Here is a 24,722-nt window from a genome sequence, read left to right as displayed (position 1 = left end):
GAGAGAGAAAAAAAAATATCCGTCCCGAGGTGGCCGTGCGCGCATGCGCTTCCGCGTCTGATTGATGCCGTATTGTGCGCGCTGCGATCGCTTTGGATTCGCACCAGAGAGAGAGAGTGGGGATACGAGTTGTTACGTCGGTGCTGTAATACAAGAGTGGCTCTAATAAGAAATACAACAACAACAAATCCACCTCGCTTCGAGATGCCATTCTGGCCGCGAGGGTGAATAGGCAAATGCCCGGCTCGTAGAAGGGAACGCGGTCAGGTGTGTTGCTTTTTTTTGTGTGTGTGTGTGCGCGTTAATTACAGTGTTATTATTTTATTTCCTTATAGCTCGATCGCTCGCTCGCTTGCTCGCAGTCAAAGTGGCGCAGCGTACGTATCCTTCAAAGCGACCCAAAAAGATCAGTCGAGTCCCTGGGTATCGGAATTCGATTTCGCGTTAACACACCGCAAGACGCGACTGGAAACTGTGAGTCCCGTGCTCTGCTTGTACTCCGCTGCCGATCGATGTGTTTGCGGTAAAGATTTATTAGCCGTATTGGGCTATTGTGTTTTCGAATCAGGCTACTTGCCGCCGTCACGCTCCGTTTTCCATGTAATATTCAGCGCGCCTTAGGACCAAAGGAAACAAACAGACAAAAATAGATTATCCACCGCAAGTTGCTTTTCCCTTCTCAATTCTTCCATCGCCAAGTGTTGGGTGTTGTCGCGGGGTTTAGAGGAAGCAGACAGGGCCGCCTTATAGCCGACGCAGGGGCGATTTCGCGTATCGGGAGCCTCTCTCTCTCTGCAGTTCTATCGTCCGGTAGCAGTAGTATCATCATCATCTATCCGAATGAGTGCGGTAGGAGCAGCTGCAGCAGCGATAGCTCTAGCCGACAGCCCGACCGCGTGTAACTTTGTAGCAGCCAGCCCGTGCTATATTGCGAGTTGCAGTCTCCATCTGTTCAAATATACATTCGTACATTCGTTCGCCGTCTCCCTCGCGGTCACAGCGCATCCTTGATCACTCGGCAGGTCATCTCGGCGGGAGAGACGGACGTGAGATTCGCGTGTTTGTTTCGCGTTGCCCTGAGACGCGCAGCTCTCTCTCTCTCTAGCACACACACACTCTCTCACTCTCTCCCACATGTCATGCATCTGTGCTATTTATACGTTCATTTGTTTCGCCCGTTGCCCGCGTCTCGTTGTTGCCGCCGGCCCGGCCCGTGATCGCTAGCGAGATAGGGGGGGCTCGGTCAAGCGCTCTTGCGATAACCGCGCTGCGCTAAACAGCCCCCGCGCGACCCGAGCGCGCGCTCCCCGCATCCTTCAACAAGCAATCGCGAGGCGACGCCAGAAGGGGGGGGGGGTGGTGGGGGGGGGCGGTAAGGGCCAAGCGAAAAGAGCGAGACGAGAGAGGGCGATCGGAGAGAGGGAGATAGAGGGAAGCTCACTGAGAGAGAGAGAGAGCGAGCGAGCGGCGACGTGCGGAGCTTTCACAAAGCGACACTGTGCTGTTAATCTCCCGTGACCCGCCACGTACCGACGCTCTTCGAGCATCATTGAGAACGTCAAGTGAGACCTTTTGTAGATTTCCAGCTACGAAGAGAGCGCCTTCCGCTCCATCATCGTGACAGCGACCCGCAGGGCATGAAAGTGGACGCAACATCAGCAGCAGCAGCGACAGCGACGGTAGCAGCTGCATCGTTCCAGTCGTATACCACATCCGATGCGGGACCCAAGCTCCAGCAAAGGGCGCGGCTGACATGACTCTCACGTAAGCTGCTACCCGAGGAGGAGGAGGGAGGAAGAGAAGGCCGAGAGGTTCGGCGAAGGGAAATAGGGGGAAGAGGGGGGCGGGGAGGGGGGTGGTGGTGCCAGAATTGGATCTGCTGAAGTTGCGTCTTGGAAGCTCCACTCTGTGAGAAGTGAACGTTACGAAGTTTGTTTTTTGGCGTTCCTCGTGGTCTGCCACCAACGCGCTCGTGTGACGGAGCGGCCGGGTTAGAGAGGAGCTCTCCCATCAACCACAGCAGCCGCTTTTTTTCAAAGTTCACGAAAAAAAAACTTACCAGTGCTACCACTTATTGCAATTCATCAATTCACAATATATCTACATAAACCAACGACAATTTGGTCGCCAATACATGGGCACCGTGTGATCATAACGTGGCCAGAAACATCGTCGCCATCGACCGCGATAGCCAAACGGGACTGACGACGCGCGCCGGCGTCAGGGATTTGGGTCGTGGCATCGTGGACACGCGGCGAGACGCGACTTTGGTGGCGTCGTTCCGCCTGCCGACTCCCTCGATCACGCGCCTACAACACACGCGCGCACAAACACACACACGACAACACTCACAAGCACGCGCACACACACACACACACGACAACACTCACAAGCACGCGCACGCACGCGCACACAACGGTGGCAACGCGAAGCCGAGACAACAAAGATCTCGTGTCACACCGTCGTCACGATGACGATGACGAAGTCAGCGCGACCGCAGCTGACGGTGCTGCTCCTGTGCGTGACCTTGTGCGGCCACGTTGCGCGCCCGTCCTCCGATGGGCTACCCCAGGCCTCCAGCCACGGTCTGAACGTCACCACGAACTCGACGGGCATCGGGGCATCGGTTCCCTTGCTCAAGCTCGGGGTGGTACTCAGCACGATGGCCATGGTGACGAACTGGATGTCGCAAACGCTGCCCGGCCTCGTGGGCCTAAACCTCACAAAGTTGGCTGGCGCTTCGGATCCCGACATGGACAAGATCTCATCCGTGAGTCGCGCGCGCGCGCGTCTGTGTCTTTGTCTTTGTGTGTGTTTGCACTTGTGCCGTGCCGGGCTTCAAAGGCGCTCGCTAACAGCACTTGCCCCGAAAGGATGTCAAAGGCTATACAGGGGGGTATTTGTGTCTGCACTTGAATCAATGTTCATAGATCTATCGATTCTGTTAATTGCTCGCGCGCTCCTTAATTGTGTTTTCTCTGGGCCCACCTGCCCGTCCGTGTCTGTCTGTATGCATCCATCCGTACGTGTGTGTGTGGGGTGTATATTGGCCCGTGCGGGCAACTGAACATTATGGATTCGTGGGGGATTTATAATTTGCGATGAAGTGTCTGCCATTCTCTTTGGCGCGCAACCATAATTGAAAAGTGCATTGATTCGGTACACTGTACACGGGAATTGGAAGATCTCTCTCTTTTTCTCTCTCTCTCGAGCGAGCGCTAATGCAATTACCGGACACGTTTGATCGTGATTGGCACGTGGTGGTTCTGTCGTAATTATTACGGCCACTCTCTGCAGACGCGCGTCAACGCCAAACGAAAGAACGCACGTGTGTGCGTGAGTGGCTGTGGGTATGCGGTAGGCAAGCATCCACTCAGTCCACCGAGTATGCAAAGTGTATAACAGCGGTCAATGTTGTTTTGTTCGTATCGACCTCTGTGCCCGTCAGCTCATCGGCCGCATTGTGAGATTACATAAAAATAACGAAAATCATTAGTGGCGCTGCGGGGGTGGTGGAGAGGGTGGAGGAGTGATACAGTCACAGTGGCCGTTATGAGGTTGTGTGTATGGGAGGATGTGATTTGGCGTGCGACTGCCAGCGAGCGGCAGATCGAGAGAGGGAGGGAGAGGTGGAGAGAGATAGATAAGGGTAGGGGTGTGGAGGGGCGAAGGAGAGAGGGGGAGAAGCAGGCAGGGAGGGAGGGATGGATGGAGCGGGATTAGAAGGCGGTGGATGGGCGGTTGGGGAGAAGAACTGACCAATATATCAGCGCGCTCATTTCGCTGGTTTATATGTGAGCGACTGAGAATCACACGGTCAGCAACAAAAATATCTCCCCTGCATATGCCACGTGAGGGATGTGATGAGATCTGCATTCGGGGACTCTGTGCTCGGGCGCGCTGCGTGACCAAACAACCAAAGCATCGAGCTGCATCTCGCCTGAGAGACCCACAGGGTTGCTGCTGTGATTGAGCAGAGAGAGAGACACACAGCGGTCGCTACGTAATTTCAACCCCCCCCCTCAACCCCACCCCACTCCCCGTATACCAACCAGCTTCGGAGCAACGCTCCAGTTATATCGTGGGTTGTGTCCATGCGACCCTGGGAAGGGATGTTTTTAGCACCAGACTACAATTATTGTTATTGTTTCATTGTTTGTGTTAGCTCCATTCCGTTTGTAACCACGCCCCCCCCCCCTTGTGTTTCGTTTTATTATTATTATTGTTGTTTTAAAAAGATGTAAAAAATAGGTCACCCTAATGTAGACACCACACACATGGGTGCATAAGCCACACTGCGTGCAAATCTAGGCATTCGAATGCCACGTTAATAAGTAATGCTCGCGTGTCATAATAAAGACGCGTATGAATCTGCGCAGCTTCGCTCATGAGTTCCGGCAAAAAAAATGTACGTTTCTGACGAATTGTTTTCTTGGTTAATTAAGTAATGAAAAGAGCAAAGGGGCTGGCATAGAGAGCTGGCGAGCTAGCGAGCGAGCTAGAGAGAACACGTGTCAGTAGAAATCACGGTGACATTTTAGTACCGCTAACCCATCGTATTTATTAAGGTCCCATTACATTCGCGGCGTTCGGCGCTAGGTTAAAAGGGGGCTCAACATTCCCTTTTTGTTCTCGCCGGGGCACACAGTCTTTAATGAGCCGTTCAAGAGATTGCTAATGGACTGTGAATCACATTTTAAAAAAAAAAGCCACACTCCATTTGACTCCGCAAGGCGCGACGCGTGAGGTTGACGCACTGGCTGGTGTTAACCCTTGACGAGCTGCGATCTCTCTCTTTCTCAGTCTCTCTCTCTCACTTGCAAAGAGAAGGCATGATTGCCCACTCGACCGCCCGCCCGCCCGCCGTTGTGTCTTCTGGTGTACGTGCGGGCAACTGGGAATTTTGATCGTGCTGCTTGGCACCTTTACGCGGCCCACAGAGGGAGGGGAGCTCTACATTCATTTTAAATGTAATATTGAAGCCAGCAGAGAGGTGCCTGATATCGTGGTGGTTGTGGTGGTTGGTAGTCGTGATGTTGGTATGTGACGAGTGGTAGTGTCGCGGTTAGCCCTAGGCTGCGCTATGAACCCAACGACCCGAGTTCGAGTCGTGCTTGCGGCGCAACACCAGTGACGATTATGTGAACCTGGTACTGGGCCTCCCCTAGGTCGACTCAACCTCAAATGAGTACCTGGTTTGCGGTGTGTAAACATCGCCACTCGGGAGGCAAAGGCGGCCGTGCGTGGTGCTGGCAACCCACCCCCTCGTGTGCCGTTCCGGCCTTCATAGGTGCTCGCTAACAAGCACTTGCCCCTACAGTCTATTAAGGCTATGGGGGGGATCTTTAGTTTTGTTTTATTATCGGATGTACGTGCGTCTGACACGTACGTATGGCACGATATTCACACAACGAATACCGCAATGTGGTCTTTCTAAGAGAGTCGGTCAGTTAAATTGTCCAGCAGTGGTTTGACCATAACTGCTGCTGTTGCTGATGATAATGGTGATAATAATGACGATGGTCAGCTCCACAGGAATGGAATCACAGCTGTAGGATACGACACGTGACATTTCACGCAGTCTGTAACGCCAGCCTCACTGGAGCTGTTCGTAGGGCTGTATTGTACTTCGTACGATGCCAGCAGATTAATGTGATGCATGAAAGAATCCCATTCCTTTGTCTCATCTTATACACCCACAGTCCACTGTGCTCGTAATTTCTCTTAGGGCTGAATTTATCCTATAGGTAGTGTCCTCTTTGCGGTTGCCCTTGCAAAATAATAGATCTGCATTTTCATCGGTCCGGTTAAATAAAGGATACCACTTCTACTAATACGACGGTACGGTCGTAGTTCGCGTGATATTCAGATATAAATATCACTTACGAGGTCAAAACTTTTAACAATACAATGGAAGTGTGCCATGCGCACACTTTTCGCTGCTGTTTTAAACACTAACTTTGTTGGCATCAAAGGGCGTTGTCTATCAAACGGCGAAATCATCATCTCACACCAGTGACATTTACCAGCATTCATCAGTACCGGTTTTTTTCGTGACTCAGCTCAATAACGTCTTTTTAATCCAGCAATTATTCGTGAATATCTGCTAATTTTCGACAGTAAAACATATGAATGGGAAGATGTTGTTAGCGGGCACCTATGAATGTTGGAGTGCATTGACGTGGGGAAGGGGTGGACAGATTTGTATATCCAGTCCTGATGTTCCCCACAGTGTACTCAGTGCGGTCATTTTGTGCTGAAACAACCTGGGGGTGGCCCACAACTAATTCAAATTCCAATTGATATGGGTTTTGAACGTGGCCAGACATCAATACCCCAAAAAGACAAAGTCGCGCAACACGTGGACACGTGGACACAGAACAAAGACAACGACAAAGATCCCCCGTATAGCGTTAGCAGACAGTCAAAGGAAAGTGCAGTTAGCGAGCACATACGAAGGCTGGCACGCTACACGACGGGATTGGTAGCCAACACCACGCCCGCTCGCCTTTGTCTTCCTTGTGCCGATATTTACACACTGCACCAGTTGCTCATTTGATGCTGAGTCGACCTAGGGGAGGCCCAAGACCGATTCAGATAACCGCCACTTGTGTTGACCGTAAGCGGGAATCGAACCCGTCTCGCCGGGTTCGTAGCGCAGCGCGTTAATCGCTACACCGCCACTCTCCACTGGAAACGCAACACCAATGCGCGCACACACACACACTCGTTATACGCAGTCGGTCACATGCTCACTCACTCAACCGCACGGACACCGAGACACTCACACGCTCATGTGCACACGGCGGCGTGAAACACAATCACACACACACGCACGCAGAGGTGCGCGCACACACTCACTCAGTGACACCAACACACACATGCACACACACGCACAAATGAACGCTGTGGCTCCCCTGGAGCAGACTGTCACATCAGATAACCAAAGTACGAAATCACAGCTCGCAACATTAACAATTTAGGGAATCCTGACTAATGCGTTGTCACTGGAACTCACAGTGTGGTGCACTTAAACAGTTCAGAGGTCTGCAGGCAGCTTCTTCAAAGGTGCAGATTGTCACTTGGGCTGTACGTCACCTCATCGAGCAAACTTTACCAAAGAGTTGGGATTTTAAGTGAAATCTGGCAGCCTCCTGGACTGGCAGCTAGAATTGTCCGCTTCAACAATGTTTTGGTCACCTTTACATAACAAGTCAAGTAAGTATAGATTTGAAGCTTTCGTGACTTCAAGGATTGGTACTCTTTGGTTTTTTCGTTAAACTCACGTAGGTAAAAAATAAAATGAAATGATTTAGTTGTTTTTTTTCCTACGTGACTTTATCGAAAAAACCAAAGCATATCAAGTAAGTATGTTGAACTTATTTCGCACCGTACGTAGCCAACCGTACTGATCGGAGGTGCGGAGGAAAGGACAAGAAACTTAAACACAAAAAGCAGTTATAAAATAAATCAGCGTTCAACCTAGATTTTAAAGGGCACAGCAAGTCACCACATCGTGTCGGAGCTCCAAAGTTATGCTTGAGATGCTACCGCCATTTAGGGTTTTAAATTAAATTTAAAACTCTTCATTTAATGCGTACCGACACATTTAAAAAATAAACTGCAAACTTTTTGGTGGGGAGGGGGTGGGAATGATTAAAACCCATTATTTATTTTTCATTTCCATTTATTAAAAGTAAATTTTCACACTTAATCTCTGCTCGTGGATATGATTCACGTTGCAACTGTTGTAACGAATTGCCGCAATGCTCTCTCGTCAGCGAACGTTCGCTTAAAAAAAGAAAACCTCCAACACATTTGCAATTATATATATTGATATGTAGTACTTTATATATTAAAAACAATTCTACACATATTAAATAGAATATAATTGGCTAACATTTTGGCAATGCGTCCTTCTCGCCTGACACATTAGTCTCCTTATAATAACGAACGTGGGTAACATTCTACATTTGAAGCTTTGGTGACTGCAAGGATTCATATTCTTAGGTTTTTTCGGTAAAGTCACATAGGTAAAAAAATTAATAAAAGTAAAATAAAAATAAAATAAAAATCACGACATTTCGGAGGCAACACAAGCTTCCGTCTTCAGGTGGAACCGTCACAGCACGATAGCTGTAACAACAATAACATAATCGACAACAATAACAGCAACACTAACAGCAACAATAACAACAACAGCACGATAGCTGTATCGTGCTGTGACGGTTCCACCTGAAGACGGAAGCTTGTGTTGCCTCCGAAGCGTCGTGATTTTTATTTTATTTTTTATTTTACTTTTATTAATGTTATTTTTATTTTTTTACCTACGTGACTTTACCGACAAAACCTAAGAAAAATGTGGGTAACATTCCATTGATTTCTCTCTGCCTGTGCGCCCCTGCCAACTTGGGCCGTACCGTCAACCCCTGGACGCTTCGCTCGCTGCGGAATCCTTCTCGATCCCGCGATTCCAGAAGTCCCCTTTGTCGTCCGGAGAGACACCGCCCCCCTGCCCTCCTCTCCGTTAGCTGATTACATCATCGCTTTGGGTCCGAGACGAGGGTTGTTTTTTAAACTTATTTTGCTAATGACGACGGCGCCGAACTAGGTTCGAGCATTTGCCCCCCAATTGGACGAAGCTGCTCTCGCAGGGCCCTGAATATTTGATGAAAAACATGTGCAGGCCGGACAACAAGGGGGGCTTTCTTGTTGTTGTTGTTGCTGATCTGCTCCTGTCTAACCACAGCCCTATCGATGTGCCGATGCCGCTGATGCGGCTGTTGTTGTTATTGTTGCTGCTATTGTTGCTGTTATTGTTGTCGATTATGTTATTGTTGTTATCGTTGTTGTCGTTATTGTTGCTGCTATTATTGTCGATGATGTTGTTGTTGTCATTGTTATCATTTTTGTTGTCGTTGTTATCATTGTTGCTATTGCTGTTGTTATCGTTGTTATTGTTATCATTGTTGTTGTTATTGCTGTTGTCGTTGTTGTTTCTGTGCGCGCTTCGCAACTCGCCACCTGCGTTGCAGTCGCAAATTGAGCGCCACCCGAACGCTAATTTAAATCTCTTCTACTCTGAGAACGTCCCTCGACGTCCGCACGTAGCACGTTGAACTTCTTTCGCACCGTACGTAGCCAACCGCGCCAATCGGAGGTGCGGGAAAAGGACAACAAACTAAACGCACAAAGCAATTGTAAAGAAATTAGTTTTAAATCTGGATTCAAAAAGTGCAGAGCTCCCAGTAGTTTCCGAACATTGGAAGGAAGAACGTTCCAGACGGCCGTGGACGATGGCGATTGGCACACCCTACGGCATTAGCGACGCACGCTTACGTTATCCTGACGTTGGGGGGGGGGGGGTGAAGGGAAACTTCTGATATAAGCACAGCTGGCCTACGCTCGAAAGGAAATGAGGCACAAGTGCAACCCTGCAATGAATTGCTCACACCACTGCCGGTGGAAATGTCTCCAATGGAGGGAGCTCTATGTACGTACGTATGTATTTGAACTTCTTTCGCACCGTACGTAGCCAACCACGCGCTAATCGGAGGTGTGTAAGAGACTCTGAAGAGCAGGGGTGGCCAATCTCTAACAGGCCAAGAGATAAAATGTGCCCACGAGCTTTGCAAAGAGCCAAGCGTCTACATATATATATAAGTGTATATAATGACAGTTTTCGGCACAGCACGAGAGACATTCGGTCCAAGTTATGCCCCTTCGATAGAGCCGCACGTGGTGGATTAAAAGAGCCGCATGACGCCAGGTGGCCACCGCTGCCAGTCTTGAGAGCCCCTCCGGGGAGGCTAATTTTTACCGCCTCGACCACCTTGGCCAGACGACTTGGCAGAGGCGGCAGTGCCCACGCTCTTCCCCAAAGGCGGCCGTGCTGCTCCTTCTTCTTGTTGTTCTTCTTCCGTACGGCGGATGTCGATGCAGAGCAACAACAACTACAATTTCACATTCAGGTGGCCAAGCCAGATAACCACGCCAGGAGTGGCTGAGTCTACGATCTGTTCTGGATAATCGCAGTCGCACGCTACCGGAGAGTTTTAACGTTCCATGTGCGCATCTTGCGATGGTTTGCGCCGTGGATGCGGTTTTAGGGTGGGCCATGATCTTCGTGGAAGATCAAACCCAGGGATGATGGCCTTGCGTTTGGCTCTTCCAGGGGTCATGCTTATATCCAGCATCTACGGTCACAATGCAGAGACACTCAGGACGCACTGAACACAAGCTCTCATCCAAGCGAGCAGCTGGCCACATTTTGTTCTCGACGAACGACAACATTTCCGACGCACACTCTCAGCTATTTTGAGCCGAGTGGTCTGGAGGAGTTTTTGTTACGCGCGATGCGCACCGCCGTGTCGTTTGACCCACTTGTTTCCAGCCTGCAGACATTTTCGCGTGCGTCGATGGAGTCTCGCGTCATTTTAACAGACTCAAACGATCGGGAAATTAACGTGCAACTGGTGGGGGGGGGACAAATCGGTGAATGCGAACGGATTACGAATGGTTCGGTTGCAAATCTGTCTCACGGTTGAAGTTATTTATATTTTTATTCTACCAGGTGAGGCCAACTGAGCTCTTCAGCTCTTTTTCAGATGCGACCTGACCACAAATAATTGCCCAATCAAGAGACACTCATCACGCGGAAATGTATAGCAGCCAAATTACTCTATACGCACGTTGCTTCTAAATGTGGAAGGTCAAAAACTGGAGGACCCGGAGAAAAAAATCCACGCGACCACAGGCAAAACACGCAAACTATAAATATACAGGCACCAGGATCGAGATCAAACCCACGACCTCTTGTTTACCGGGCGAGGTAGTTAACATCTCGCCACCGCGGTGCCTGCCTGGAAATAACCATGCCCCCCCCCCCAATCTCTTCCGAGACAGCTATCCTTCGTGGAAGAGTAGGCAAAAACATCCTCGCATAGGCAATTCCGCCAGCAGCGACGCGAGCCAGCAATTTCCCGGATGGCGGTTTTGAAAGATCACGCGCCCCGCACACACACACATGTGCCCAGCGCACGCACACACGCGCCCGCACACACCCGGCTGACCGATGGACCCAACCACGTTCGCTCGGCCTGTGCCCCCCCCTCCACGCACACCCCCCGCCCCCTTCTCCCCGCTTGCAGGGCTTCATACCGAACCCGGACGAGGGCTGGCAGGTGTTCACCTCGGCCCAGGACGCGGACGGGAAGTGCGTGTGCACAGTGGTGGCGCCGCAGCAGAGCGTGTGTTCGCGGGACGCTCGCTCCCGCCAGCTTCGCCAGCTGCTTGAAAAGGTACGTGTCGTGGGGGGGGGGGGGGCGGGGGGGCGGGGGGTGCCACTTAGCGGCACGGGTGGCGCATCTGTCAATCAAATATCGGGTCCGAGGGCAGCGATTTTGCAGGTGGTGCCACTGTACCAGGGGCCCCCCTGGGTGCCGGAGGAGGAACCCAGTTAGGTGGGGACAGAGCCGGGGTGGGGGTGGGGGATGGTTCCCATTTGAATTTTTTTGCGCCGGGGCCGATGCCAACGGCGCCCCACTCCGCTGGTCCAGGACACCTGTGCCGTGCGCAGCGTGCGCTCGCTTTGCAATTATAATTGCAAAGCGCGTAACCTTGACGACGGACGGACGGGCCGAGGGTTACATAGCGCTCGATGGGAGCAGCAGCAGCGGCGGCAGACCGTCTCAAATTTAACCGCCGGGTATATCGTGCGCGTTGGGGGTAGGGGGGAGGGGTACAGGGTCGGAAACCTCACGCTCACAGGGGAGCACTTCTCATTCAGGTGCCGTTTCCCTCTCTCTCTCTCTCGGCGAAGGCTCTGCCGAGCATTTTGGGGGATGATGTCACCTCTAGTGTCATGGAGCGATCTCACACCGGCCCCGCGCCGCTTCCAACCGCCCGCTTCACCTCGTGGTGAAAGAAGGGAAAAAAACGACCCCGAGAATCACCCCGCCTGGTCTGTCATCGCTTTCAATAGAATTGCATGGAACCTGCCCACGTTTTGCTGTTGTTGTCTTCGTTTGGTTTTTCGCTCATTCGCGATGCGAGAGGATCGCGTGGGGAGGGGAGATGAGCGGAGAAGAGCGGAGACGAGGTGAACGTGGAAGAGCTAAGGGGAGGAAGCAGGGCCATTAGAGGGTCAAGGAAAGCGCGTCCCACCGTACGCGCCCGTGCGTGCGCACATGCGTGCCGAGCCGCCACCCCCGCTCAATCCTGCGCTGCCTCCGTAGCTGCGCACGATGGATGGATTCATTTCCCTTCGTATAATTGAGCCAGCGGTACTCAGTGGCCAGAGTTCGAACCGACGGGCGTGCCGCCGGTATTGGCCCTTTACTCTTGTTGCCACTATCGTCGTCGTCATCATCGCCGCCATCAGCGTTATCGACGGTTTCTTAATGCGCACCGGGCCCCAACGTAGTGCATGCGTGTGTACCCGCGTGCGTGCGTGCGTGCAAGCATGTATACGTGCGTGTCTTTTAATTACCAAAAAACAATGAAGAGAAGGCGCATTTCGTTAAAGCTAATGGCCTGCGAATGTTGTCGCTTGCGCATAAATTCAGATCGTATCAAGCGAATAAAAAAAAAACGCTTTACGTTCACAAACAAATGGGGAGCAGAAGGTCAACGGACTGCAGGGGTTACCATCGGGAGACCGAATGGAGAAGAAGAAGAGGGAAAAAACCACAGATACATAAAAAGATGGGAATTCATTTGCTCATTAAAAATATCATAATGGTGTAACGATTTAGCCTGCACACAGCAGTAATTTCTGCAGCAGATGAGCAAATCCAGGGTCACACAAAAGGGCACAATTCTCCACCCCACGCCAAGAGCCTCCCCCCCCCACCGCCGCCGTGTTCCCAGAGCCACACTAACACCTGCCACTGGCAAAAACGTGTCGGGTGTAATGGGGAATAACCGCATCGGGCAGAACACCTACGCAATGAAATCTCGCAATTGGTGTTGGCTATTGGAGGCCTTGCCAGTGATGGGATGGCATTTTTTCTTAATGCGTTTTAACACTTTCTATATGCGAGTGTGTATTTGCTCTATACATAAATATGTACACACACACATATATAAAAACAGACAAAGATCCCCCGTATAGCCTAAACAAATTTTCAGGGCAAGTGCTGCTAATGAGCAGCACCTATTAAGGCTGACACGGAACACGAGGGGGTAGGAAAGGCTCAGGACAGTTCAAATGTAATCGGCGCTGGTGTTGGCCGTGAGCGGGATTCGAGCTCGGGTAGCCGGGTTCGTAGCTCAGCGTTTTAACTGCTGAGCCCCTGCTCCCCATAATAGATATATATCTATACACACACACACACGTTCTAGTTTGCACATGCATATCTTACATGTGCCGAGCACACATTAATTATACGTATTGTCATACAGCGATTTTTACCCTCCATGAGCAGGCCGATCCGCAGCGACACAGAAACCGACTGACTGCATTTTCTCGCAGACCGTTAAACAAATGCTGGGGATGACGGAGCCAATGATGGCGGCGCAGCCTTTGGCAAATAATTTAATCACCACTGTTGAGCATAAAAACAAAAACACCACCACCACATTTAACCTGACAACACCTGCCGCCGTAATTATAATAACCGCCTCCGGCGGGCATCGTCGCCACTCCACCCGCCAGGCCCCTTGGAGGTGGCACGTGTGGATGTGGAGCGAGAGACGTGGCGGTTGATGGCTTCGCGCTGTCGATGCGTTGTCGCTTTCGCCGAACGCATCTGACAAGCTTCGCGAGATTTTATTTTCGTGTTTAATTACCGCAGTTACAACGGTTTTATCGTGTTGAGAAACGTGGGTATTGTATTATCAGCGTCATTGTGCCGCTGTTTTATTCATTAGCCGGCGTTTTAAATCATTTGCCAACGTGAAACGATCAGTCCATTAATCTTGAAACTAAAAATAATGGCCTCTCCTTCCCATTCGTGTAAGGTTTTTTTTTGTCTGAGCGACTGCCACTGCTCCTGCCCATAGCAACGACAACAACAACAACAACCAGCGTGGTGTTATTATCGATTAGGAACAACAGGATACATACAACTATATGCTATATATAGTACAGGGTGGACACACACACACACACACTGCGTAGATGACATACGAACCAACTATATTGACAGAAGCAGAATGAAAACATATATATGCGGCACGCTTTTATTAATACACTGACAGTCGATGGATTTGTCCACACCGTCCCGTAACAATGGGAGCTGTGTGACCATACTTCACGGCATTTGCTCGGTGCGGGTTGGTGAAGGCGGAGGGCTCACGACCAGCTCAAACATCACTTGCCACTCATGCCAGCCATGGCATGGAATCGAACTCTGGTCACCAACCTTCTGCACCACCGCGCCGCCCTAACGCGGGACAAAGTATCTGCGCCTACATGAGTCTTTTGGACAGTATTAGGATGATAAAAAAAATAATGGGCTTTACCCTATTTCTGGTAACAATACGGGAGGTGTTAAAATGTTCAAACACCAAATAGATACCTAGAATTACGGGGGATCAAGTTTGCATTAACCACACGTGCCTGTTGGTAAACATGCAAACGACATGTGCTTTGATAGTGTACGCATTGTGTACGCATTGTGTACGCATTGTGTACACATTGTGTCACTGATTGGTCTACACCAGGGACAGCCTCCTTCATGACTTTGTCTCACAGGTGCTATGGACCGAAGAAGGCCAAAAGGCGGACAGCAAAAGGACAATGCAGACGCTAAAGCATTACTTTTCAATATGCATTGAAAACTACTTTCTTTAGAAGTGCTTTTTGTGTTTAGTTTGTTGTCCTTCCCCCGCACCTCCAATTAGCACGGTTGGCCGTGTACAGTGCAAAATGAATTCAACGTATAGTTTGTTATCCTATAACGCGGCCGCATTATGGAAAAATCGCATTATAATCAATAATATAGGGTAAAGCACAGTCCGCAATAACACGTGAGATGCGTGGTTTGCATCTAGAAGGATCCAGCAGCTTCCCAATGCCTTAGCAGCCGTACAGCCGCTTATTCCTACTCGTGCGACGTAGTTCCTTCCACTCGATCGCGTTATACCCAATTTGCGTCCGCGTTATAACAAAAAAAGTGTTCCCTAATACATTCATCCCGTCATATCCAAATCGCGTTGTGAAAACTACGCGTTCCAGGAGAACAAACTGAACACACGTGCATTAATATCGCGGGCTATTAATGCCTCGGCGTTTGCATCGTCCTTACGCTTCCACAAGAAGGTTTCCTCCCCGACGGCTATCACCGAAATGACGACCGACACGGGGCCACGAAATCCTTCTCACACACAGGTGCAGAACATCTCGCAGTCCATGGCCGTCCTCGATCTGCGCACACAGCGAGACATCAAGTACATCGAGGGCATCGAGAAGCAGATGAACGCCCTCGACAAGATGTTCCAGGAGGCCAAGGAGGACCGCAAGGATCTGCTGGCTCGGCACTTTCAGGTACGCCCGGCGGAGAGCAATGCATAAGGGGGGGGGAATTTTTAAACATCTCGTAACCGTCACTTTCTTTTTAACAACGTGCAAAAAAAGAATATTGTTTTGACAATGTCGTGCACGTTTTAACAATGTTGTGAATGTAGCGGCCGCTTATTTGGCTGCAAGGATTCACACCACTATTTACATACAGAATTATCACCATCAGTTACACTCTATCCACTGCTGGACGAATGTCTGTTGACGCCATCGCACGCATTCCCACAATGCCACAAATCCATCCCGCTCCTGTGCGTGAGCTGATTTTGCCACTCTGACGCCATGCCATCCATCCTCTAGGGTATGTGCATCCTCTAGGGCGCCGTGGTGGTTAGATGTTAATTGCCTCGCCTGGTATGCCGGAGGTCCTGGGTTCGATCCCGCCCCTGATGCCTGATGTATATTTGGAGTTTGCGTATCTTTCTTCCCGCGGTCGAGTGGATTTTTTATCGTAAGATTCCACGTGATAAACCACTTCGTTGAGCTATCGCTTGCTCATTGGGCCTTACCTGGTAAAATAAAACGTTTAATTTTAGATGAAGCCCACCTCCACTTTCCATTCTTCCTCGAAATACTCTGACGTATGTACGTATCCAGCCAAGCTAATTGGAGATGCAGAAGGGCAATTGGGCAAAATGTCGCCATTGCATATTTTTGTTTCCTTTTTCAGGCCACAATTGTAACGATGAATGTGTTGAGTTTTGTTTCGCTGTGTTTGCTTGTGCATCACTGCCAATGCCAAAATGGTTTACACCGCAAGGTGGGCAGAGGCTGGGAGAAAAGCGCACCGGAGAGCCGTAAGCAGTATTTGGTTGCTCCAGCCGGGAGACACTTTTAGATTTGGTCATAGACCTTAAACGCATTTACGTCTGTATCTCTATCGTTTTTTTTGTAAGATCGATCTTCCAATGCAAGCTCGTGACCTCTAGCTGGGACGCGCAATTTTTTTTAACATCGCAAGAAAGTTTCGGTTTGAAAATAAATTAAATAAAGATTCAACAATCCCCGATAATAGCAAACGGCGAGGATTTGCGAGTTACAGCACGTCAAGTGCACTGGGTGAGACGTTGCCTCTGCTAAGACACGACCAGGCGAGTGGGAGCGTTGCCCGTTAATAATTAGCTTAACGTAACGAAGAGACTGAATTCCTTACGGCCGCTATATTTGACGTATATATAGAAAAAAAATTAAGCAACGGGGGCCTGCGCAATTTTGTCCAAGTCGCCGCCGACATTCATTTTTCACGGCCATTAAAGTTCAGCGTAAATGACAAAAGCCGAAACAAAAGCGACCCGTCAAAGGCTGCAAGGACTACCAGGGAGCAACGTCCTTTGAAGCCGCGCCACCACTCGGCTTCCTTGCTGTGAGGTGCCCTTCGATAGAGGGCGGCACCGCTGGTGGGTCGGGGAGCAGCCGTTTACAAACCGCCGTCAGTTGCGTTCGTGAGAGGCGAACAGAATGCCGTTCGGTAATTTAGCAATTGGTAATTGTTGGGGGCAAGCGTTGTTGGCGAGCACCTACGAAGGCTGGCACGGCACACGAGGGGGGTAGGAGAGGCCCAGGACCGGTTCAAATAATCGCCACTGGGGGCGGGTGGCAAAGACCACGCCCGGCAGCTTATGTCTCCCCTGGCGGTGATGTTTACACACCGCACCAGGTACTTATTTGAGGCCGAGTCGACCTAGGGGAGGCCCAGGGCTGGATCAGATAACCATCACCGATGTTGGCCGTGAGCGGGAATCAAACTCGGGGTGCCGTGTTCGTTGTGCAATGTGCAAACGGCCACCCCACCGCTCCCCACAACACTGCCACTAACAGTGTGCACACACACACAGTAGCCTATGTCCTTCAGTGTAAACGTGCAATTACTGCAAATGTAAAGACAATGTATGGCGAGCATTATCGGCGAGTGATGTCAACTGAGCCGGTCCTGTCCTGCCTCACCCCCTTTACAAACTCGCCACGCTAACAAGCACATGTGAAGGGATTGCGTGGGGAGGAAGGCCTTAATCCAGAAGTGGCTCATAAAAAGGCTGAAAAAGTGTAACATCTCAATCATCGTAGACAGCCGCTGAGCTATGGAGGTCTGTGGGTCTCTACGTCAGTCCATGGCCCTCTTGTGAGAGTCCGCGGATTTCCGAGTAGACTCAAGTTGGAAGTGTTCTGCAAAGCTGATGGATATAAATAGTGTGCCTTTGTGCCGTCATCATGGGACAACTTCGGGGCTTCTCGCTCACCGCCGACAAACTCCAAAACTCCATTCTGCCATCTCGCACACCGAGCCATTCCTCCTCTCTCCCCTCGCCGTCGCCCTAGGAGCTGAAGGAGAAGATGGACGAGCTGGTGCCGCTGATCCCCGTGCTGGAGCAGTACAAGGCCGACACGCGGCTCATAGAGCAGTTCAAGGCGGAGCTCAACAACCTGTCGGTGGTGCTGGGCAGCATCCAGGACGAGATCGGTGGCAACGAGTTCGAGAGCCTGCAGCGGCGGGTGCTGGACCTCGAGTCGAGGCTGCACAGCTGCATGCAGAAGATAGGTGAGTGGCACACAGACCAGGGGGTATTTGTTCTTTTTTCCACTGCACAACCGGACCGTGCCGAGGCCAGTTTTTTTTTTCCCACTGCCGGGAAGCCAGAGCCGTGACATCGTGAGCGGCCGAACGCGCGGAAACCAGGCGATGACGCGAGTTCAATATCAACGACTCGATGTCGCAGGGCAACGGCGATGATCGACTGTGCCTCCCCACCCGCACCGCCCCCCCCACCACCCCCCCCCTCCCCACCGTGTGCCTGCTCGCCCCCTCGAGCCACATTCTTCAGGCATCTCGCGGGAGAACAACGTCTAATCGTTTAGTTCTGCATCAGCTCGGCAAAACAGCCAGTTGGAAACAATAAATCACCCGTAGCATGAGAGTCCCGCATGGTGGCTCGGCTTGGATGTGCCAGTGGAAATGGGGTAAAAGATCCTCCGTAGGGCTTCGCCGTTTTTTTTTTACTTTACCAGGTAAGCCCCACTGAGCTTCATAGCTCTTTTTCAGAAGCAAACTGGCCCACAAATGATAGCCCAATGAAGTGGCTTATCGCGTGGAAATTAAGAGCAGCCAAAAATTCGTTGATTCTAAATGTGGAGGGGAAATGTCGGAGGGCCTGGAGTAAAATTCACACGACCACGGGGAGAAGAAGCAAACGCCGAATATACAGCAGACGTCAAGGTAAGTAACATCTCGCCATGGTGACACCCCTTACACAGACCAAAGGGACAGTGCTGTTAGCGAGCACCTGTTGAACCTGCATGGCACGTGAGGCGGTGGTGTGGCCGGGACAATGCTTTTGTCTTCGTGGGACCGTTTTAGGAGGTAAGGGACCGGCTTGTATATCGGCCATGATGGTCTCGAGCAGGAATCGAATTCGAGTTGTCCGACTTGCACGTCGCCACTTTCATCACGAAATCGCAGTGGCAGCCTTTCCATCTTAATGATTGCTTCTAATATTTATATTAAACATTTCTTTAGTTAATGAAGGCCTTGGTTTGTGAGACCTTAGATGACTGCATTCGTTTATGATCAATCTAATGCCTTTCCACGGTCTACAAAACGCAGGCATAATTGCATTTGAAATTGATGCGTTTTTTTAACGTCCGATTGAGAGTATGCATGTGGTTAATGATAGATTTTTTAAAATCCCTTCTTAACTCAGCTTGCTCACACCGTTAGAAGACCTCTAAATTGCCCATTATTCAATTACATTATGGATCTTCGCGTACACTTGATTTACATACCATCGGAAGCTAATGAGTGTAATTATTTAAATGTTTCATCTACACTGAATGGATAATGATTGGAGCGTCATGCCACAGCTGAGGTGTTTATTTAGTCATCCAACGAGTTCAAAGACACGGGAGGGAAATTACCGTTTGGTTGAGAAGTCTGTATTCCTAGGGTGTCTACTGAAGGCAGGATTAAGACCTAATTTATGACGTAAAGAGGCAAATGAGAGAAGGATGAGCAGCTTTTGCAAAGGTGAATGTGAAAATAACAAAAAATGTACTTGCCAAAATGTCAGCATGAGGTTATCAGTCAGCGCACATTACCCTTCATAGGGTATCAATAGATAAGCACACGAGAGCACCTCCTTCGTATATCTGTCGCGCTACGTAAAAATAAAATACATCCCAGCAACGTTGTCACGTCCCATCAAATCACACGCAGCCTTTGGGGAGTGCATTGTTTCCAGCAGCATTTGTTCAACGCAAGTAACCTCCACACGGTTTCAACATTCGGCGTCTCATTAGTGGAGTCAGGCTTCGTTGAACCGGTGCTGGCTGAACTTGCCAGATGTTCATCAGCAAGGCTAGAGAGGGTTAGATGCAATACTCTAAAATGCGTAACACAAGATCACAATTTTCATTGCTGTGGATGATATGAGTAACACAACAAACAAGCACATAATAAGCCTATTTCACACATCTGATCCTTTGCATCAAAAATATAACATATTTTTTATTAGACTTCCCCCTCAGCTGGGATTGCATTAATTCAACGGCGGATATATGGCAACCCGAGGCGTCGACACTGACAAAAGAACATGGAACAAGCTTTGTAAATCAATGGAGAGAGTGAGAGAGAGGAATGTTTGGAATGGTAATGGGCAAGAGAAACGGACTGAATCTAAGGACATGCAGCAACAATAGTTAGCTACGTGGCAACCACGATGCAGGAGATTGAATGGGCTTGGGCAGGACATGTCGCTTGAAGGGGATCACAGCCGACGGTGAGAGAATGGCAGCCAGGGCAGGGGACACTGCGGAACACTTTTTTGAAAACTATTTTTAGTTATTTCATCAGATAAGACCCACTGAGCTAAAAAGCTGGGGGGTTTTTTTAGAAGCGGACTGGCCACAAATTATAGTTCAACAAAGTGGCTTTTCACGTGGAAACTTACAGCAGCCAAACAATCTCAACGCGCGTCGATTCTAAATGTGGAGGGAATAAGCAGAGGACACGGAGAAAATTTCACACGACCGCGGGGGGAGAGACACGCAAACTCCGAATATACAGCAGGCGTCAGGGTCGGGATCGAACCCTTGACCTCCTGTATACCAGGCGAGGTAGTTAACATCTCACCACCACGGCGCCCTCGAGAAGTAACATACCCTAGAGGACTGCTGGCATGGAGATGGAGTGGGAAGATCAGCTCATGTGCAGTAGACGGATGGATTGTGGCATTGTGTGACCGCGTATGATGGCGTCGGTGTCTGCAGATATTCATCCAGCAGTGGATAGAGCACGACTGATGATGAATATTCTGTACATAATTGGATGGCGTGAATCTCTGCGGCCAATAAGCGATCACTACAATCACAACATTGTCGCGATCAAATTGCATTGCTAAATTCCAACGACGATTCATTTAATTTCTCGGTGGGAGGGAATTATATCAACACAGTTATGGTAATCAGGTATTTATTTATCACGTTCCAATTACCAACCACGGGTCTCAAATGTGCAGCCATCAGGAACACCTTTGCAAGTGCATTTGTAAGACATCAGACATACTGTTTTAAACTAGAAACACCAGTGAAAGTTAAAAGAAGAAAAAAACACTGTAAAAGCAATTAACAGAAACATTTGAAGGCATATTTCAATACTTTTAATCATCATCATCATGATAATTAATTTCCAGCGCTTTATAAATCCATTCTGGATAAGAGCCTCCCCCACCCTGTGTTGGGTTAAAAGGAAGGGCCATGAGGCATCTCACTACTAAGCATTCTACCAACTTTGCCTATCAACTTCTGGACAGATGTTTGTGTGTTGAACTTCACACCGTACGTAGTCAAACGTGCTAATCGGAGGTGTGGGATGAAGGACAACAAAGATGAGCCCCCCCCCCCCCCATATAGGTCCTGTGGGGGGTGTTTGACCATACTTCACCAGACCGGTCAGTGTGGATTTAGTGGGGAAAGGGGATGGGTGCCCAGCACCGTTTCGGAGAGAACTTGCCACCAATTCTTAGTTATGGATTCTAATCGAACTTCGTTCATTGATGTTCGTAGTCCAGGTGCGTTAACCGCCGTTAACAACAAAGCAAATAAATGTTTCACACCGAGGCTCTCACGATCGCCAACGATGCCGGGTATGATCTCCAGCGAAACGAACAAAAGAAAACGTTGAGAACGAAAATTGTGATCGATTTTAAACGTGACCGGTGCCTGCTGATATAGGAAATCATTCGGCATATTCTGCCCAACGAAAACTTGATATGTTTTGCTCTGTCGGGTGGTGGAGGGTTATGACTCTAGTTGACGTTATACCTCCACGGATGTAAACCGAAAAATAAACTAATTACGTATCAAAGCAAAACATGTGAGGCCTGTAAAAACGATTTTGTTGAATTAAACATGCAGTAGAGGGAGTAATATGAAAGGGATTTGTTTTACTTTTAATCATTTAATTAATGCTAATCAACAAAGGGGTACATTTCAAATATTTCGTTGATAATTTACAATGGATAACGGGTGGATTTTTAAAATATGTAATTATTCGTTCCTAAATGTCTTCATGAAACCCTTAAAAAAAGTTAAAGGGCCGTCCATAAATGACGTCACGCACCTAGAGGGGGGGGGGGGGGTCAGACATTTGTGACAATGTGTGACGAGGGGGGGGGTTTGAGAAATGTGACGTCACATCAAAATGCGCACCTTTAAATAAATATAGACAACACGTTCTACTTAATTAAATAGACTTTTGTTTCTCCTACAACATCAGAGTGCAGCGCCACATTAAATACGCACTACAATGACAATAGTTTAAAGCTATTTGAAGCATGTTTTATTTTATTTTGGGGGGGGGGGGGGGGGGGCAGAGCTTTGTGACATCATATTTGAGGTGGGGTCTGACTTTTTGTGACGCCGTGTGACGATGGAGGGGGGGGGGGGTCAAAAATCGTCCAAAATCGCGTGACGTCATTTATGGACGGCCCCTAACTGTAGCTAATTAAAAGTTTCAAAAATTACCTCCGGTATCTAATTAGAATAATTATGAATCACAGAGGGAGTTTAATTAGTTCATGATTTGCTTATTTACATGTTGCGAACACCATGACCTTGCACTCAGAACGGTATAATTATATATATTTTAAAGGTAAGATGTAAAGGCACAGCCATGCAATTGCTTACTCGCACCACTGCTGGCAAAAGGACCTCTACGAGAGGGAGTTCTAGAGAGCTCATCTATATCGCGTGTTTGTTGGCCTACTCTTCCACGCTGGTCAGACATTTTGGAACAAAAACAGTAGGAGATACCCACATTTTACCCCAGCGCATGGGACTTGGGACTTGCCGAACGACTGACTCAGGATGACACAAATGTCACGTTCCTTAAAGGTACGGTCTTGCAAGGAAACGCGTGTAATAGGCAACATTTTGGGCAATGTTCCTTCCTCGTAGCACATGAAGCTGTGGAGAAGGGTGATTGCCTGAAACGTCACCTATTGTGGGTGTGACGGTGGCAAGATGTGAAATACCTCGTCTGGCATGGAGGAGGTCGTGGGTTCGATCCGGAGACCCTGATGCCTGTATATTTATCATTTGTATGTGCACCCATGGTTGTGGCGTGGATATTTCTCTGGCTCTCTGGATTTTTTTTCCCTTCACATTTAGAATTAACATCATGCGTTTAGTGTATCTGGCTGTGATACATTTCCACGTAATCAGCCACTTCGTTGAACTATCATTTGTGGCCAGGTGGCTTCTGAAAAATAGCTTTATATCTCAGTTGGCATTATCTAGAAAATATATTTTTTTATTGTTTCTCCTTTCAACGCAGTTGTATTGACACGTCTATTGTGTCACGATATTATCTGTGCTTGTACACCGCTGGCAACGCAGCAGCAGCATCACCACCACCACCACCACCAAATAATTTGCAGAATGGCTTAAAACTGGGGAAAAAGATATGCTGGCAAATGATATGTTTGCAAGACCGTTGTGCCTGAATTATTACAGGAATGGCCATGCAATTTAACATTATGTACACATTCTCGACGTAATAGCTATGAATCACAAAAAGGGACTTCCAGGTACAGATGCGTGCCGCTACTCATGGCATTGTTTATGTTTTCATATTGTGTTTACACGCACGCGATAGTAGACGTTCCCCACAAGCGCGGAGTGTATTTTTTTAAATCATCCTGTAAGTACGTGGATAATGCCACAGTAGCGCGGTTGGAATGGGTCCTGGTGCAAGGAATTAAATGGGGGGGGGGGGGGGCATTCTATTTACCCCCCTACCCCTCCCCTCCTCGCAGCCTGACATCTGGACGCCTCTGGCCCTGTAGCCCACCACCTGGACAGTCGATAGCTACACCACCGTACGTGTCCATACAGATTCAGTATACATTTCCGCAGCTCATTATGTTTTCATCACATTTCATTGACATGCAGAGAGAGAGAGGGGGGGGTGGGGGTGGAAGAGGCAGAGACAGATCCGTGCTTACTAACGTGCCCAAATGCAAAGCCCTGCAGAACAAGAAGAGATATCTGTACGAGTAGATCACCAAAATAGTATCGGACAGATTGGACAAATTCACCAACGTGAACTATATTTCTGGGAAACGGCGAAGGCTGATTTTTCTGGGAGATGGTAATTTGCTCTGGTTGCCCGGGGGAATCGGACTGTGTTGTCTCAGGTAAGGAGCTCTCAGTGGCCACCCGCTCCGCTGCCCACGCTCGCGTGCTCGTGCGGCCCACTGGGAGATCGCGGAGACGAGAACCCCGAGACGCGCACACACGCACACGCACACTTGCGTGCTCTCTCTCTCTCACGCGTGCGCGTGTGTGTGTGTGACACGGACAGCGGCTGAGCGCGTGGAGGCCCAAAATCGCGGCGGCCGCACCTCCGATTAGCACGGTTGGCTACATACGGTGTGAAAGAAGTTCAACATACATGGATACAACTATTAACCCTATTTTTGTTACCAGGTAAGGCTCACTGAGCTATGTAGATATTTTTTGAGAAGCGACCTGGCCACAACAATAATAGCTCAACGAGGTGGCTCAGCACGTGGACATTTATAGCAGCCGAATACTCCTGAACGCATGATGTTGGTTCTAAGTGTGCTGGGGATAAACTGGAGGACCCAGAGAAAGATCCACGCGACCACGGGGTGAACATGCAAACTCCAAATATACAGGCGTCAGG

At 49.3% G+C, this 24,722-nt stretch overlaps 1 protein-coding gene across 1 annotated transcript in view; it reads left to right on the top strand.

Annotated features, from left to right (window-relative positions):
- The first annotated feature begins 2,096 nt into the window (after positions 1 to 2,096).
- Positions 2,097 to 24,722, top strand: part of LOC144724481 (noelin-like) — a 34,576-nt gene continuing 11,950 nt past the window's right edge. The window contains exons 1-4 of the mRNA XM_078603672.1: positions 2,097 to 2,770; positions 11,151 to 11,300; positions 15,335 to 15,490; positions 17,840 to 18,059. Coding sequence (XP_078459798.1) covers positions 2,471 to 2,770; positions 11,151 to 11,300; positions 15,335 to 15,490; positions 17,840 to 18,059 — 826 coding nt within the window. The 5' untranslated portion in view covers positions 2,097 to 2,470. The remainder of the gene's footprint in view (positions 2,771 to 11,150; positions 11,301 to 15,334; positions 15,491 to 17,839; positions 18,060 to 24,722) is intronic.

Source organism: Lampetra planeri, chromosome 20 (assembly GCF_965212315.1).
Source record: "Lampetra planeri chromosome 20, kcLamPlan1.2.h2, whole genome shotgun sequence".
Classification (NCBI taxonomy): domain Eukaryota; kingdom Metazoa; phylum Chordata; class Hyperoartia; order Petromyzontiformes; family Petromyzontidae; genus Lampetra; species Lampetra planeri.
Note: the sequence above shows the minus strand (reverse complement) of the source record. Positions and strands in the feature narration are given on the sequence as shown.